The sequence below is a fragment of the Procambarus clarkii genome, chromosome 18 (assembly GCF_040958095.1).
Source record: "Procambarus clarkii isolate CNS0578487 chromosome 18, FALCON_Pclarkii_2.0, whole genome shotgun sequence".
Lineage (NCBI taxonomy): Eukaryota > Metazoa > Arthropoda > Malacostraca > Decapoda > Cambaridae > Procambarus > Procambarus clarkii.
In genome coordinates this window covers 4,184,270-4,198,208 of record NC_091167.1, presented here as the reverse complement: position 1 = coordinate 4,198,208, position 13,939 = coordinate 4,184,270, and the positions used below count along the sequence as shown (strand labels likewise).

The following is a 13,939-nucleotide window of genomic DNA, read 5'->3' as shown; positions in this document are numbered from 1 at the left end:
GTTAGAGAAAATATATTAATTCAGGAAAACTTGGCTTATTAGGCAAATCGGGCCTTGGATAGTAGGCCGAGAAGTGCGTTCTGGCTATTAGGTACGACATATATATATATATATATATATATATATATATATATATATATATATATATATATATATATATATATATATATATATATATATCGTACCTAGTAGCCAGAATGCACTTCTCGGCCTACTGTGCAATGCCCGACTTGCCTAATAGGCCGAGTGATTTTTTTATTTGCAATAAATTGTTTTCAATTAATTTATTTCAGTTATTATTATATTATAGTAGTAACATGAATTATTGACGTAGTTGTGTTAGTTTAGGTTAGGTTTAGACAGGTTAGGTTAGGTTAGGTAGGGTTGGTTAGGTTCGGTCATATATCTACGTTAGTTTTAACTGAAATTTTAACAAATTAACTTATACATAATGAAATAGTCAGATTTATCATTTCATAAGAATAAATTAGAAAAAATATATAGATTCAGAAAAACTTGGCTTATTAGGAAAATCGGGCCTTGCATAGTAGGCTGAGAACGACGTTCTGGCTACTAGGTATAACATATATATACATATAGTATAGAAGGGAGTACCACCTCTGGCTGGAAGAAGGGACTATATCTATATAGTATATAGATATAAAAATGGAAATGTACGTTTGTTCCAAATCGCTAATCTCCGAAAGTTCTTCACCGATTGCTTTGAAATTTTCACCCAACGTTCCATTCGCATCCGAGCAGGTTTTTATATACAAACTATATAGTTGTCACGTCTGTGACAGGCAAAACATGTTTTTTTTTTTAACTGTGATTTTCATGTGCTTTCATGTGAAGGAAATCTTCAATACCTCTTTACTGATTGCTTTTAAATTTTGACACAACGTTGCATTCGAAAAGGCGAGTGTTTTTATTTACTTACTATATACATGCCTCATCTGTGACAGGAAAAAACATGTTTTTTTTTCAAAACAGCGCCATCTGTTAGACGTAAGAGCAACGCACCCTGTAATCTCCGAAAGTTCTTCACCGATTGCTTTGAAATTTTGGCACAACGTTTCATTCGAATACTCGCATGTTTTTATATAACTACTATATAGATGCCTCACCTGTGACAGGTAAAAATATGTTTGTTTTTAAAACAGTGCCATCTGCTGCATGTAAGGGCAACATTCGCAATACTAAATACGTTACAATTCCATTTCAATGTTTTTGATTTCATTGATACAATGAATTTTCATAGATTTCGATTTATTTTCATTTTGATTTAATTATTTTGTGTGAAATTGCATTAGAGTTGAGCTGTGTTGTTACCATACCATTCATTTCGTGAGTATAATTTATTTTTTAATTTTGTCAATGTTTTCATTTCGGTTTTTTTTAACTGTTCTTCCTATATTTCAGTGATGGGAACCCTCAGATCATTTGATATTTCCAATTTTCTGATGATCAGAAAATCAGATCAGATCAGATCATTCGGGAATGTATTGGACGAGGGAGAGGGGAGGACAAGGGAAGGTAGTGGGGGATGGTGGGGTGAACGAGGGGACAAAGGTGGGGAGTAATGTTGAGGAGGACGAGGGGACGGGGGTGTTGGGGATGGTGGGGACAAAGGGACGTTGAAATGGAGAATGGTGGAGAGGACAAGAGGACAGGGGAGCAGGGAGTTGTGGGGAGGAAGAGGGGACAGGGGTGGGGGGAATGGTAGGGAGGGCGAGGGGACGGAGGAGCGGGAGATGGTAGGGAGGACGCGGGGATGGGGGAATGGGGAATGGTTGGGAGGACGAGGGGACAGGGGAAGGTTGCTGTGGCTCAGCAACGCAGCCACAGCAACGCGTGGCCGGGTACAGCTGGTATATAAATAAAAATGTAAATGTTTGTTTGTTCAAAATCGCTAATCTCCGAAAGTCCTTCATTGACTGCTTTGAAATTTTCACACAACGTTCCATTCGTATCCGAGCAGGTTTATATATACTGTACATACTATATAGATGTCCCGTCTGTGACGGGGAAAAACATGCTTTGTTTGAAAAACTGAGTTTTCTCGTGTTTTTCATGTGAGGGAAATCTTGGAAACCTCTTTACCGATTGCTTTGAAATTTTGACACAACGTTGCATTCGAATAGGTGCGTGTTTTTATATACCTATTATATACATGCCTCACCTGTGATAGGAAAAAATGTTTTTCTTGAAAAACAGCGCCATCTGTTGGACGTAAGAGCAACACATGCTGTAATCTCTGAAAGTACTTCACCGATTTCCTTGAAGTTTTGACACAACGTTCCATTCAAATAGGCACATGTTTTTATATACCTACTATATAGATGACACATCTTTGACAGGTAAAAACATGCTTTTTTGAAAAACAGCGTCATCCTTTGCACGTAATAGGAACACACGCTCCACTAAATATGCTACGATTCCATTTCAATGTTTCCGATTGCATTGATTAATTGAATTTTCATAGATTTCGATTTATTTTTATTTGACTTAATTATTTTGTGTGACATTGCATTCGAATTGAGCTGTGGTGCGGAGCATTGATTTCGTGAGTATAAGTAGAGATGCCACACCTGTGACAGGAAAAAATATGCAATGATGAAAAACAACGCCATCTGTTGGATGCAAGAGCAACACATGCTGTAATCTCCGAAAGTTCTTCACCAATATCTTTTTAGTTTGACACAACATTCCATTCGAATAGGTGTGTGTTTTTATATACCTACTACATAGATACTACACCTTTGACAGGTAAAAACATGTTTTTTTTTAAAACAGCTCCATCTGTTGCACGTAATAGGAGCACACGCAATACTAAATATGTTACGATTCCATTTCAACGTTTTCCATTTCATTGATAAATTGAATTTTCATTAATTTCGATTTATTCTCATTTTGATTTAATTATTTTGTTTGATATTGCACTGGAATTGAGCTGTGTTGTTTACCATCCCGTTTATTTCATGAGTATAGTTTTTTTTCATTGTTTTTCATTTCGTTTTTTTTATATTTTTCTTATATTTCAGTGTTTGGAACATAAGATCATTTGGGAATGCATCAGTCGAGGGAGTGGGGGATGGTGGGGAGGACGAGGGGACGGGAGTGAGGGATGGTTGGGAGGACGAGGGGACGGGAGTGAGGGATGGTGGGGAGGACGAGGGGACGGGTGTGAGGGATGGTGGGGAGGACGAGGGGACGGGAGTGAGGGATGGTGGGGAGGACGAGGGGACGGGAGTGAGGGATGGTTGGGAGGACGAGGGGACGGGAGTGAGGGATGGTGGGGAGGACGAGGGGACGGGTGTGAGGGATGGTGGGGAGGACGAGGGGACGGGAGTGAGGGATGGTGGGGAGGACGAGGGGACAGGATTGAGGGATGGTGGGGAGGACGAGGGGACGGGAGTGAGGGATGGTGGGGAGGACGAGGGGACGGGAGTGAGGGATGGTGGGGAGGACGAGGGGACGGGAGTGAGGGATGATGGGGAGGACGAGGGGACGGGAGTGAGGGATGGTGGGGAGGACGAGGGGACGGGAGTGAGGGATGGTGGGGAGGACGAGGGGACGGGAGTGAGGGATGGTGGGGAGGACGATGGGGGCAGGGCAGGGGGGTAATGGTGGGGAGGTGGAGGGGATGGGGGAGTTAGGGATGGTGGGGAAGAGGGACAGGGGAATGGAGAATGGTGGGGAGGACAAGGGAACACCGGAGTGAGGGATGGAGAGGTGAACGAGGGGATGGGGAAGAGGGGAATGGTAGGGAGGATGAGGGGACTGAGGAGTGGGGGATGGTTGGGAGGACAAAGGGACGACTGAGGTGAGGAGTGGTGGGGAGGACTGGGAGACAGGGGTATACATATATACAGCTAGTGTATATGTATAATTCAGAGTCAAATATTTTTATCTATCCATCCGCTATAGTCTACTCACCAGGCTTTGAATCCTTGCTGCTTGTAGATTCTCTGAGCACAGGCGACGTCATCGGCAATGTTGCTGTTCAGTAGGCCTAAAACACACACACACACAAGGTCCATTAACTAGATCAAATTTTAAATCACCTGCTAGCCATAAATAATATATTCAGTTTTTTTTATATATATTAATTGCAATATATATATATATATATATATATATATATATATATATATATATATATATATATATATATATATATATATATATATATATATATATATATTATTAAATATGACCGAAAAAGTAAGATTAATAATTCTAACACGAATTTTCTCTATCTTTCGTACATTTCTTTTCACTGTTGGTGGTAATTCAAAAATCAATTCTCCAAAATTCATTTTTATTTCTAGTCTGACGCGACACGAGCGCGTTTCGTAAAACTTATTACATTTTCAAAGACTTTAGTTTACACATACACAACTGAATAGAACTTACACATCTCCGATTTGTTTATATCTACATTTGAGTGAGGTGGATGGGGTGAGGTGGCATTAATAGGGTATTAATTTCATCAACACAAGACAGAACACGAAACAATGGGTATTGAATGGAAGTAATTGTAGAAAGCCTATTGGTCCATATTTCTTGATGCTTCTATATTGGAGCGGAGTCTTGAAGTGGGTAGAATATAGTTGTGTATTAATTGGCTGTTGACTGCTGGTGTTGACTTCTTGATGTGTAGCTCTGGTGATGGTTTGTTTGTGGGAAGAGATTATATGTTCCTTAATGGAGCCCTGTTGCTTATGCATCGTTAAACGCCTGGAAAGAGATGTTGTTGTCTTGCCTATATACTGGTTTTTTTGAGGCTTACAGTCCCCAAGAGGGCATTTGAAGGCATAGACGACGTTGATCGCTTTTAAAGCGTTCTGCTTTGTGTCTGGAGAGTTTCTCATGAGTAGGCTGGCCGTTTTTCTGGTTTTATAGTAAATCGTCAGTTGTATCTTCTGATTTTTGTCTGTAGGGATAACGTTTCTACTGACAATATCTTTCAGGACCCTTTCCTCCGTTTTATGGGCTGTGGAAAAGAAGTTCCTGTAAAATAGTCTAATAGGGGATATAGGTGTTGTGTTAGTTGTCTCTTCAGAGGTTGCCTGGCGTTTCACTTTCCTTCTTATAATGTCTTCCACGAAACCATTGGAGAAGCCGTTGTTGACTAGGACCTGCCTTACCCTACAGAGTTCTTCGTCGACTTGCTTCCATTCTGAGCTGTGGCTGAGGGCACGGTCGACATAAGCGTTAACAACACTCCTCTTTTACCTGTCCGGGCAGTCACTGTTGGCATTCAGGCACATTCCTATGTTTGTTTCCTTAGTGTAGACTGCAGTGTGGAAAACTCCGCTCCTTTCCATGACTGTTACATCTAGAAAGGGCAGCTTCCCATCCTTCTCCATCTAGTAAGTGAAACGCAACACAGAATTCTGCTCAAATGCCTCCTTCAAGAAACTAACAACGTTATATGGAGGACCTATGGCAATTCCACGACCAAGAGATGGCTTCCTGAACCATGCAGGAATCAACCTCACTGAGGACCAAGTTACTCTCCTAAACCTGGGCATAAACTGTCACGTTATGTCCAGACCAAGTGAGATGGCCCGGAAAGTGGAGTTGGAGATTCTGTTGGACGACATATTCGACCTCGAAGCACAAAAGAAGGTCACCACCAAAGATACCTTACAAGCAGAACTTATTGCGGAAGGAGGAAAGAATCGAGGCAACTACAGAAGCACCATACTATCCCCCGAGCTCAAAGCGGCAGCTAAGAGCCTTCGGGAGAAAAAGGAGATAGTTGTCAGGAGAGGCGACAAGTCGCCAATATACGTCATTCTTAAAAAAGACGAATATCTGGCGAAAATGAACCTCATACTCTCTGACCAAACTAAATTCCAAAGGGTAACGAAGGACACTACAGCCGAACTGAAAGCAAAGGTCAACAAATTGATCGAAACTGTGAACGCCAAGAAATCTGGACTCCACCTGCCAAAGATTATTGGGGAATATAAACCTGGATATGCGTATGGAAATGTCAAGACACACAAGCCTGGAAACCCACTTCGGCCAATCATCAGCCAGATACCCACACCCACGTACAGACTGGCGAAACGACTCAACGGCTTGCTGACTCCTTATGTGCCTTGCGCCTTCAACCTGAAGTCTCCAAAGGAATTTGTTGACTTGCTGCGGGAAACACGGGCCACAGGGATAAGAGCCTCGTTGGACGTAGAATCGCTGTTTACCAACGTACCTGTGGATGAAACAATCGGGATGATAGCCGACAGAGTGTACCGTGATCCGGCCTGTACTCCTCTTGACATACCAGAAAACAGTCTAAGGAAACTACTCCAAGCTTGTACTAAAGAGGCACCCTTCTTGAGCCCGGATGGACACATGTATAAGCAAGTAAATGGGGTCGACATGGGTTCTCCCCTAGGTGTCCTGTTTGCAAACTTCTACATGGGTACCATCGAGCAAAAAGTCTTAGTTGACATGAACTTGAAACCGGCCATATACTGCAGGTATGTTGACGACATTTTTACACAGGTACCTGATGTCAGACATCTGCACGAGCTGAAGGGGGCATTTGAGCAGAATTCTGTGTTGCGTTTCACTTACGAGATGGAGAAGGATGGGAAGCTGCCCTTTCTAGATGTAACAGTCATGGAAAGGAGCGGAGTTTTCCACACTGCAGTCTACACTAAGGAAACAAACATAGGAATGTGCCTGAATGCCAACAGTGACTGCCCGGACAGGTAAAAGAGGAGTGTTGTTAACTCTTATGTCGACCGTGCCCTCAGCCACAGCTCAGAATGGAAGCAAGTCGACGAAGAACTCTGTAGGGTAAGGCAGGTCCTAGTCAACAACGGCTTCTCCAATGGTTTCGTGGAAGACATCATAAGAAGGAAAGTGAAACGCCATGCAACCTCTGAAGAGACAACTAACACAACACCTATATCCCCTATTAGACTATTTTACAGCAACTTCTTTTCCACAGCCCATAAAACGGAGGAAAGGGTCCTGAAAGATATTGTCAGTAGAAACGTTATCCCTACAGACAAAAATCAGAAGATACAACTGACGATTTACTATAAAACCAGAAAAACGGCCAGCCTACTCATGACAAACTCTCCAGACACAAAGCAGAACGCTTTAAAAGAGACCAACGTCGTCTATGCCTTCAAATGCCCTCTTGGGGACTGTAAGCCTCAAAAAACCCAGTATATAGGCAAGACAACAACATCTCTTTCCAGGCGTTTAACGATGCATAAGCAACAGGGCTCCATTAAGAAACATATAATCTCTTCCCACAAACAAACCATCACCAGAGAAATCTTAGCAAACAACACAGAAATCATCGATAGATACAGCGATAGCAGGCGGTTTGACGTCTGCGAGGCACTACACATCAAGAAGTCAACACCAGCAATCAACAGCCAATTAATACACAACTATATTATACCCACTTCAAGACTCCGCTCTAATATAGAAGCATCAAGAAATATGGACCAATAGGCTTTCTACAATTACTTCCATTCAATACCCATTGTTTCGTGTTCTGTCTTGTGTTTGAATTTAATACCCATTCAATACCCATTGTTTCGTGTTCTGTCTTGTGTTTGAATTTAATACCCATTCAATACCCATTGTTGAAAGTTTGTTTTCACCTCATCCACCTCACCCAAATGTAGATATAAACTCGAAGATGTGTAAGCTCTATTCAGTTTCAGTTGTGTGTTTGTAAACTAAAGTCTTTGAAAATGTAATAAGTTTTACGAAACGCGCTCAGGTGTCGCGTCAGACTCAGAAATAAAAATGAATTTTGGAGAATTGATCTTTGAATTACCATCAACAGTGAAAAGAAACGTAAGAAAGATAGAGAAAATTCGTGTTAGAATTATTAACCTTACTTTTTCGGTTATATTTAATAATATATGTCTACAGGAAAGACTGCTACCAAAATATACTAATATATATATATATATATATATATATATATATATATATATATATATATATATATATATATATATATAATATATATATATATATATATATATATATATATATATATATATATATATATAAATATATATATATATATATATATATATATATATATATATATATATATATATATATATATATATATATATATATATAAAGACTGTAACCCGGACCTCCAGGAGCACATTGCATCTAGTGTCACGGTGCCTTAAGTAACACGACCATCAGTGACCGCACAACAAGGAGGTGATAGCCAGAGCTATTTGACCACAACCCCCGGCGGCAGTTCCAACGATGGCGCTGGAACCAGTCGTATTGGCTTTTGCCTTTCCATTGGAGACTTCCGGCGCCGTGAAGAGGGAAACCTGCTGGATGGGTAGCAGCTTCTCCCCCATATCAACCTACCCAGGCTTAGTGCCCTGGAGATGCCTTTCCCGCCGACAACCAAAGCGCAACTCCATAGTCTCCTGAGACTGATGGATGTCTACTACTATATATATATATATATATATATATATATATATATATATATATATATATATATATATATATATATATATATATATATATATATATATATATATATATATATATATATATATATATATATATATATATACCAATGATCTCTTCTTCGTGAAGGATTCGAACCTTAGAAAGGCCAGGTGCATCAAACACTCTGACATAACCAGTATAATAATCACTTGACCATGACAGACTGTTAAAAGGCTTCGAAGTCAGGAGACTTAAATCCAGCCCCCAACAGCGCCAGCCAAGGAGAGAGATCACCTGATCATTTTCATCAAATCAGTCACTAATGAGGAAAATGCAAGTCTCAAATATACGAGCTGGAGGAACTCGTATATTTGACAACCTGTGACAACTAGCTTTGTACCTTGCATATAATCAATGTTGTAACCATTTTTGTGTAATGAAGTTTAAAATAAAATGAAATGAAAAAATACAAAACATATAGAGGGTGATAGCAGAAGACAATATGTGGGTGTCCGCGGGAGCCCGACAAGGCTCCCCTGGATGCGGCATATCGTCTTCTTCGAGGTCGAGGGTACCCCCTATAAATATTAAATATATATATATATATATATATATATATATATATATATATATATATATATATATATATATATATATATATATATATATATATATATATATATATATATATATATATATATATATATGTCGTACCTAATAGCCAGAACGCACTTGTCAGCCTACTATGCAAGGCCCGATTTGCCTAATGAGCCAAGTTTTCCTGAATTAATATATTTTCTCTAATTTTTTTCTTATGAAATGATAAATCCACCCATTTCATTATGTATGAGGTCAATTTTTTTTATTGGAGTTTAAATTAACGTAGATATATGACCAAACCTAACCAACCCTACCTAACCTAACCTAACCTATCTTTAAAGGTTAGGTTAGGTTAGGTTGCCGAAAAAGTTAGGTTAGGTTAGGTTAGGTAGGTTAGGTAGTCGAAAAACAATTAATTCATGAAAGATTGGCTTATTAGTCAAATTGGGCCTTGCATAGTAGGCTGATAAGTGAGTTCTGGCTATTAGGTACGACATATATATATATATATATATATATATATATATATATATATATATATATATATATATATATATATATATATATATATATATACCATTCTTTCTCTCCCTTACTTGAACACTGGATGTTGCAGTAATTGGTCGTTCTAATGCCGCCTTGACACCAGTACTTGTCGTTGATCTGGAAGATGCCATAGTCTCTACTGCCGTTGGTGTTCTTGTTAGTAGCGGCCGTGTTGAAGCTGGACTCGTACTGCGCGAGACACACAACTGTTGTGGTTGGCACCGTGGTAGAGTATAAATTGGTGGTGTAGTATTTGTGGAGAATTAATGAAATCAGTCAATTAAATATATATGTTTAATGTTTAATTCTGACTTGAATTTAAAATCTAGGGAAAATAGTTCTTTGCATTCTGATTTCTATACAACCTTCGACTACATATATTTATGACGACTTCATCCCCGACTTGTTCTGTCATAGTTTTCACTAACATATTTCATGAGAGAAAAGGTGGAGAAAGTAACGGGGGACATACAGTTCTTGACGAGGGTGCGGGACATGCGGTATGTGTTGGTCAGCACTCTGGCCAGTTCGCACTTGGTAAACACCTTTCCTGAGGACGTCCCCACCAGAGCGGCCACCACCGCCACCGTCACCCACGACCACATCCTGGGGGGAGGGAGAGACACAAGTCAGTAATCATCAACAGGAGGCACCATCTTGAGGCACTCAAAATGTTACTACCAGAACAACACGACAAACGTTGAGCGTTATCAGAAGTAATAGATTCACCAAGAAATTTTCAGAGACAAATGAGCGGAGCAATAAGAAAACATGAAATATAATCGTCCTGAAAATTGGGACATTCTTCGAGGAGGTGCTCGAGTGAAAGGGGAGGCAATACAGTTCGGTCAAAATGAAGCAGGATGTTGTTCCATCGAGTTACCGTGAGCTAGGCAGATATGGCCGAAATGCAGCCTTGCTAAAGTCGTTTTCCACCGCCTATTACGGTAGCAGGTGAAAGGTCAAGGGGAAAGGTCCCTTTTAAGACCATCCACGGCATTGCCTCTAAAGCCAGCCCGTCGACCCAGCCAAGGATTACAGATTTCAGAATGAATTACGAAGTTGAAATCTGAAAATGGAATCCCTTTCCCGGAAACGTTGCAACCGTGAATGACCTCCATAGCAGCTGCGCCTGCAATTTCATTCATGGTAACTCCAAAATCTCCGAGAACCAACAAAATTTGACTGCTTTATATCTGCCAAAGTTAAGGAAAACCCTGCATTGGATTTTGCCACAACATAATGCATATTTTTAGCATTATGATTAGAGAGTGGTGAGGCGCTGTGAGTCAACCACAGTGATGAAGGCCCGTTGACACGCAGAGAGCAGCTGATGGAGAGTAAACACAACTGCATAAAGTTCCGCAGTTAAGATGCCAGTCTCTTGGGTCAGGCCACACATAGCTCGAGAAACACAACGGGGTGGCCGACACCCTCGGTAGACGTAGACCCATCTGTCAGCACAACAATGGTGTGTGAGCGAGAGGAAAACATCGTTAGGAAAAAGGTTTCTAAAGACGGATAGCAGAGAATAATCCTAGTAACTTATCATGTTGAAAAAATAAAACAAAATGAAAAGGATTTGCCAAAATTTCATGTTTGCAAAATTTCACGTGCGGGATCGTCATTGGGGGCAAAGTAGAAATAACATGAGGGGAGGCATTGCCAGTGTGATATGAGAGAATCTTGCAAACACGCCGCTCTTGCAGGAGAAGGAAGGTGGTGGGAGGAAACGGGTCCCTGCTAGAAACAGTGATTAATTAAAGTAGGACACAAGCGGGAGTAGGGGACTGCAGGAGGCAGCGAAGGCAGTAACGATCACCATAATACTATAGGGATTTGATGCAGATTTCACCATCCAATCTGTGGATGGGGGTCGAACGAATGGCACGAGAGCTCAGCTGTAACTCACGATGGCCCAGAGCATCAAGACGACAAAAAGTCGAATGAGAGGCGGAGGAGTAGGGAAGATAGCCATAATCGACTTTAGGCAGTACGAGAGAGGAGCTCAAAGAGAGGAGTGTGTGCCTATCAGGCCCCCAAGAAGTATGGGACTAGACAAAGCAAAAAAGGGTATTAGAGAATTCAACTCTGTGGAACAACATGGGGCGACCAAGGTAAACAGGAGTCAAAGATCAACCCCAAGAGTGTGGCAGAATCCCTATAACTATGGGGTTTACCAGAGTAACAGGAGGGGAACAAGGGACGACGCGCTTCCGAGTAAAAATCATAGTACAAGTCTTATTCACAGTGAACTTGGAGGCCATGATTGTGGCCCAGAACGACACACTATTGTTCTTAAGCTGGAGGTGAATGTTGGAGGAAAGAGGCGTCGTCACCACGACAGCAGAGAGCGACATCGTCAACATAAAGGGCTGAGAAAACACTGGAGGGAATGAAGACCATTCAGGGCAACCAAAACTTTAGTGCTCAGAGCACTACCTTGGGGAATACCTTCGTACTGTTGAATAGACTTGGAGAAAGCAGCACCAACCCTCACTTGAATCGAGCGACGAGAGAGGAAGCCTTGAAGGAAAAGCCGAAGATTTCCACGAAGGTCAAAGGAATGCATTTGAGCTAAACAAAAATTGTCTCCTGGTAGCGTCATACGATAAAGGTACATCTTCATGTCCACTAAAATGTCCGTCAAGCTTGCAAAATACTTGTAAAGCCAGATTGGGAAGAGAGAGAGGGAACAATGTTCCTGGAACCAGAAGAAATGCACATTAATCATGCGCTCAAAGATTTGGTATACAAAAGTGCTCGGGACAATGGGACTCCTTAAGGGGAGTCCCTTGAGTACCAGGTTTTTTAATGGGAATAATAACTGCCTGTGGGACCGTAGTCGACTCCTAAATATGTTATAGATGTACAGAATATACTGCAGGGAGCACAGAGGGAGATGACGGAGCATCTTATAATGAACACCGGCCAACCTCGCCACCGTAGAATTACCGAGGGACAAGCTAGGAGGACTGGAGTTCAGGAAGGGTGGAAAGATCATTATAGGGAAGGTAAAGGTGAGTACGAAAGTCCAAGACTTGACATTCAAGATGAGACTTACCAGTAAGGAACGCATGAGGAAGATGAACACCGGAGATAACGGGTGACAACTGTGAACCAGTTCGTAAGTGACCCACAACGGATCACAACAACGAAACCAAGGTGATGGACAGAGGACATGTCCGAAATAAATTTTCTCGCAATTTTACTGATGTTCTTCCAGATGTGAGAAAGCAGAGCGCCAACAGTAATGGTGGAGACAAAGGATCTCCAACTGTGTTGTTAAGCCGTGCGGATGGCCCAACAGGCCACCACACTCGCCTTACAAAACAGAATAAAGGATTCAGATTCTGGCACAGTGCCTCGTCCACTCTGCCTGCGGTCACTTCACTGTGCCACTGGCCACTATGGACGAGTGCCTCGGGCTGCAGGTTTACAGCAAGGAAGACTGTTAAGTGTCTGCTGGCCAGGGGAGGCGGGGCGAGGAACAGAGCAGAGAGCAGCGTTCATTAATGATACGTGAAAAAGGCAGGAGGAGAGAGATATCACCTAACACTTAGAGCATCAGGGGTTTGATCAGCGATGGTCCCAGTGTTTGATGACCGTTCCTTCTCTTCGCCTGTTATTAACGCCATCGTAACAGCCAACCAATAAAACTGACTAACCAATAAAATATACTTGAGTCCTGAACATAGTAAAGTATACTCACGGTGTACACAGAGCAAGAAGCGGAAACCACAACTTGCTGTGTATCCGTGTTAAGGCTTGGACACTCACCTCATCTCTGACGCGTGGAAGCAGAACACGTGTGGACTCAACTGCGTCTCAGGAGCAAGTAAATTGCAACCCGCCTCTGGTCGCCTTATATACCCTCCGTCGGCAAGATCTTGCAATCACAGTTGCCACTTACCACAATCGAAAACTAATTTCAGTTTTCGACTGTAAATCCAAAATGAAAAAATAGGGTAAATTTACAACTTTTTTTTTCTCTACAAGTTTCAGGAATGGTAACAAGAGAAGACATTACTGAAACCTGGCTCTGATGTGAAAATCTACAGCTCATCATAAATAAATGAGAGGCTGTAGATTTGCACATGAGAGATCTGTAGATTTCCAATACAAATATTCACTACGATAAAGGGAATTTCTTTATCATAGAGATTAGGCCTCATAGTTCAAGACGTAATATATTTTCTTATCGAAGGTTGAGGGTTCAGGAGGGCTATTATCACCTGGCCTTCGTCAACCCATCTCAACCCAAGAAACTCGTATCAAAGCAGATCAAACCTCATCTATCTCTACCTAACTAGTA

At 41.4% G+C, this 13,939-nt stretch overlaps 1 protein-coding gene across 1 annotated transcript in view; it reads right to left on the bottom strand.

Annotated features, from left to right (window-relative positions):
* Window positions 1–13,491, bottom strand: part of LOC138365783 (lysozyme c-1-like) — a 17,497-nt gene extending 4,006 nt beyond the window's left edge. Inside the window, exons 1-4 of the mRNA XM_069326233.1 lie at window positions 13,405–13,491; window positions 10,097–10,230; window positions 9,675–9,830; window positions 3,940–4,015 (exon numbers count right to left, since the gene is read on the bottom strand). Of these exons, the coding sequence (XP_069182334.1) occupies window positions 3,940–4,015; window positions 9,675–9,830; window positions 10,097–10,230; window positions 13,405–13,409 (371 nt within the window). The 5' untranslated portion in view covers window positions 13,410–13,491. The remainder of the gene's footprint in view (window positions 1–3,939; window positions 4,016–9,674; window positions 9,831–10,096; window positions 10,231–13,404) is intronic.
* Window positions 13,492–13,939: the final 448 nt, after the last annotated feature.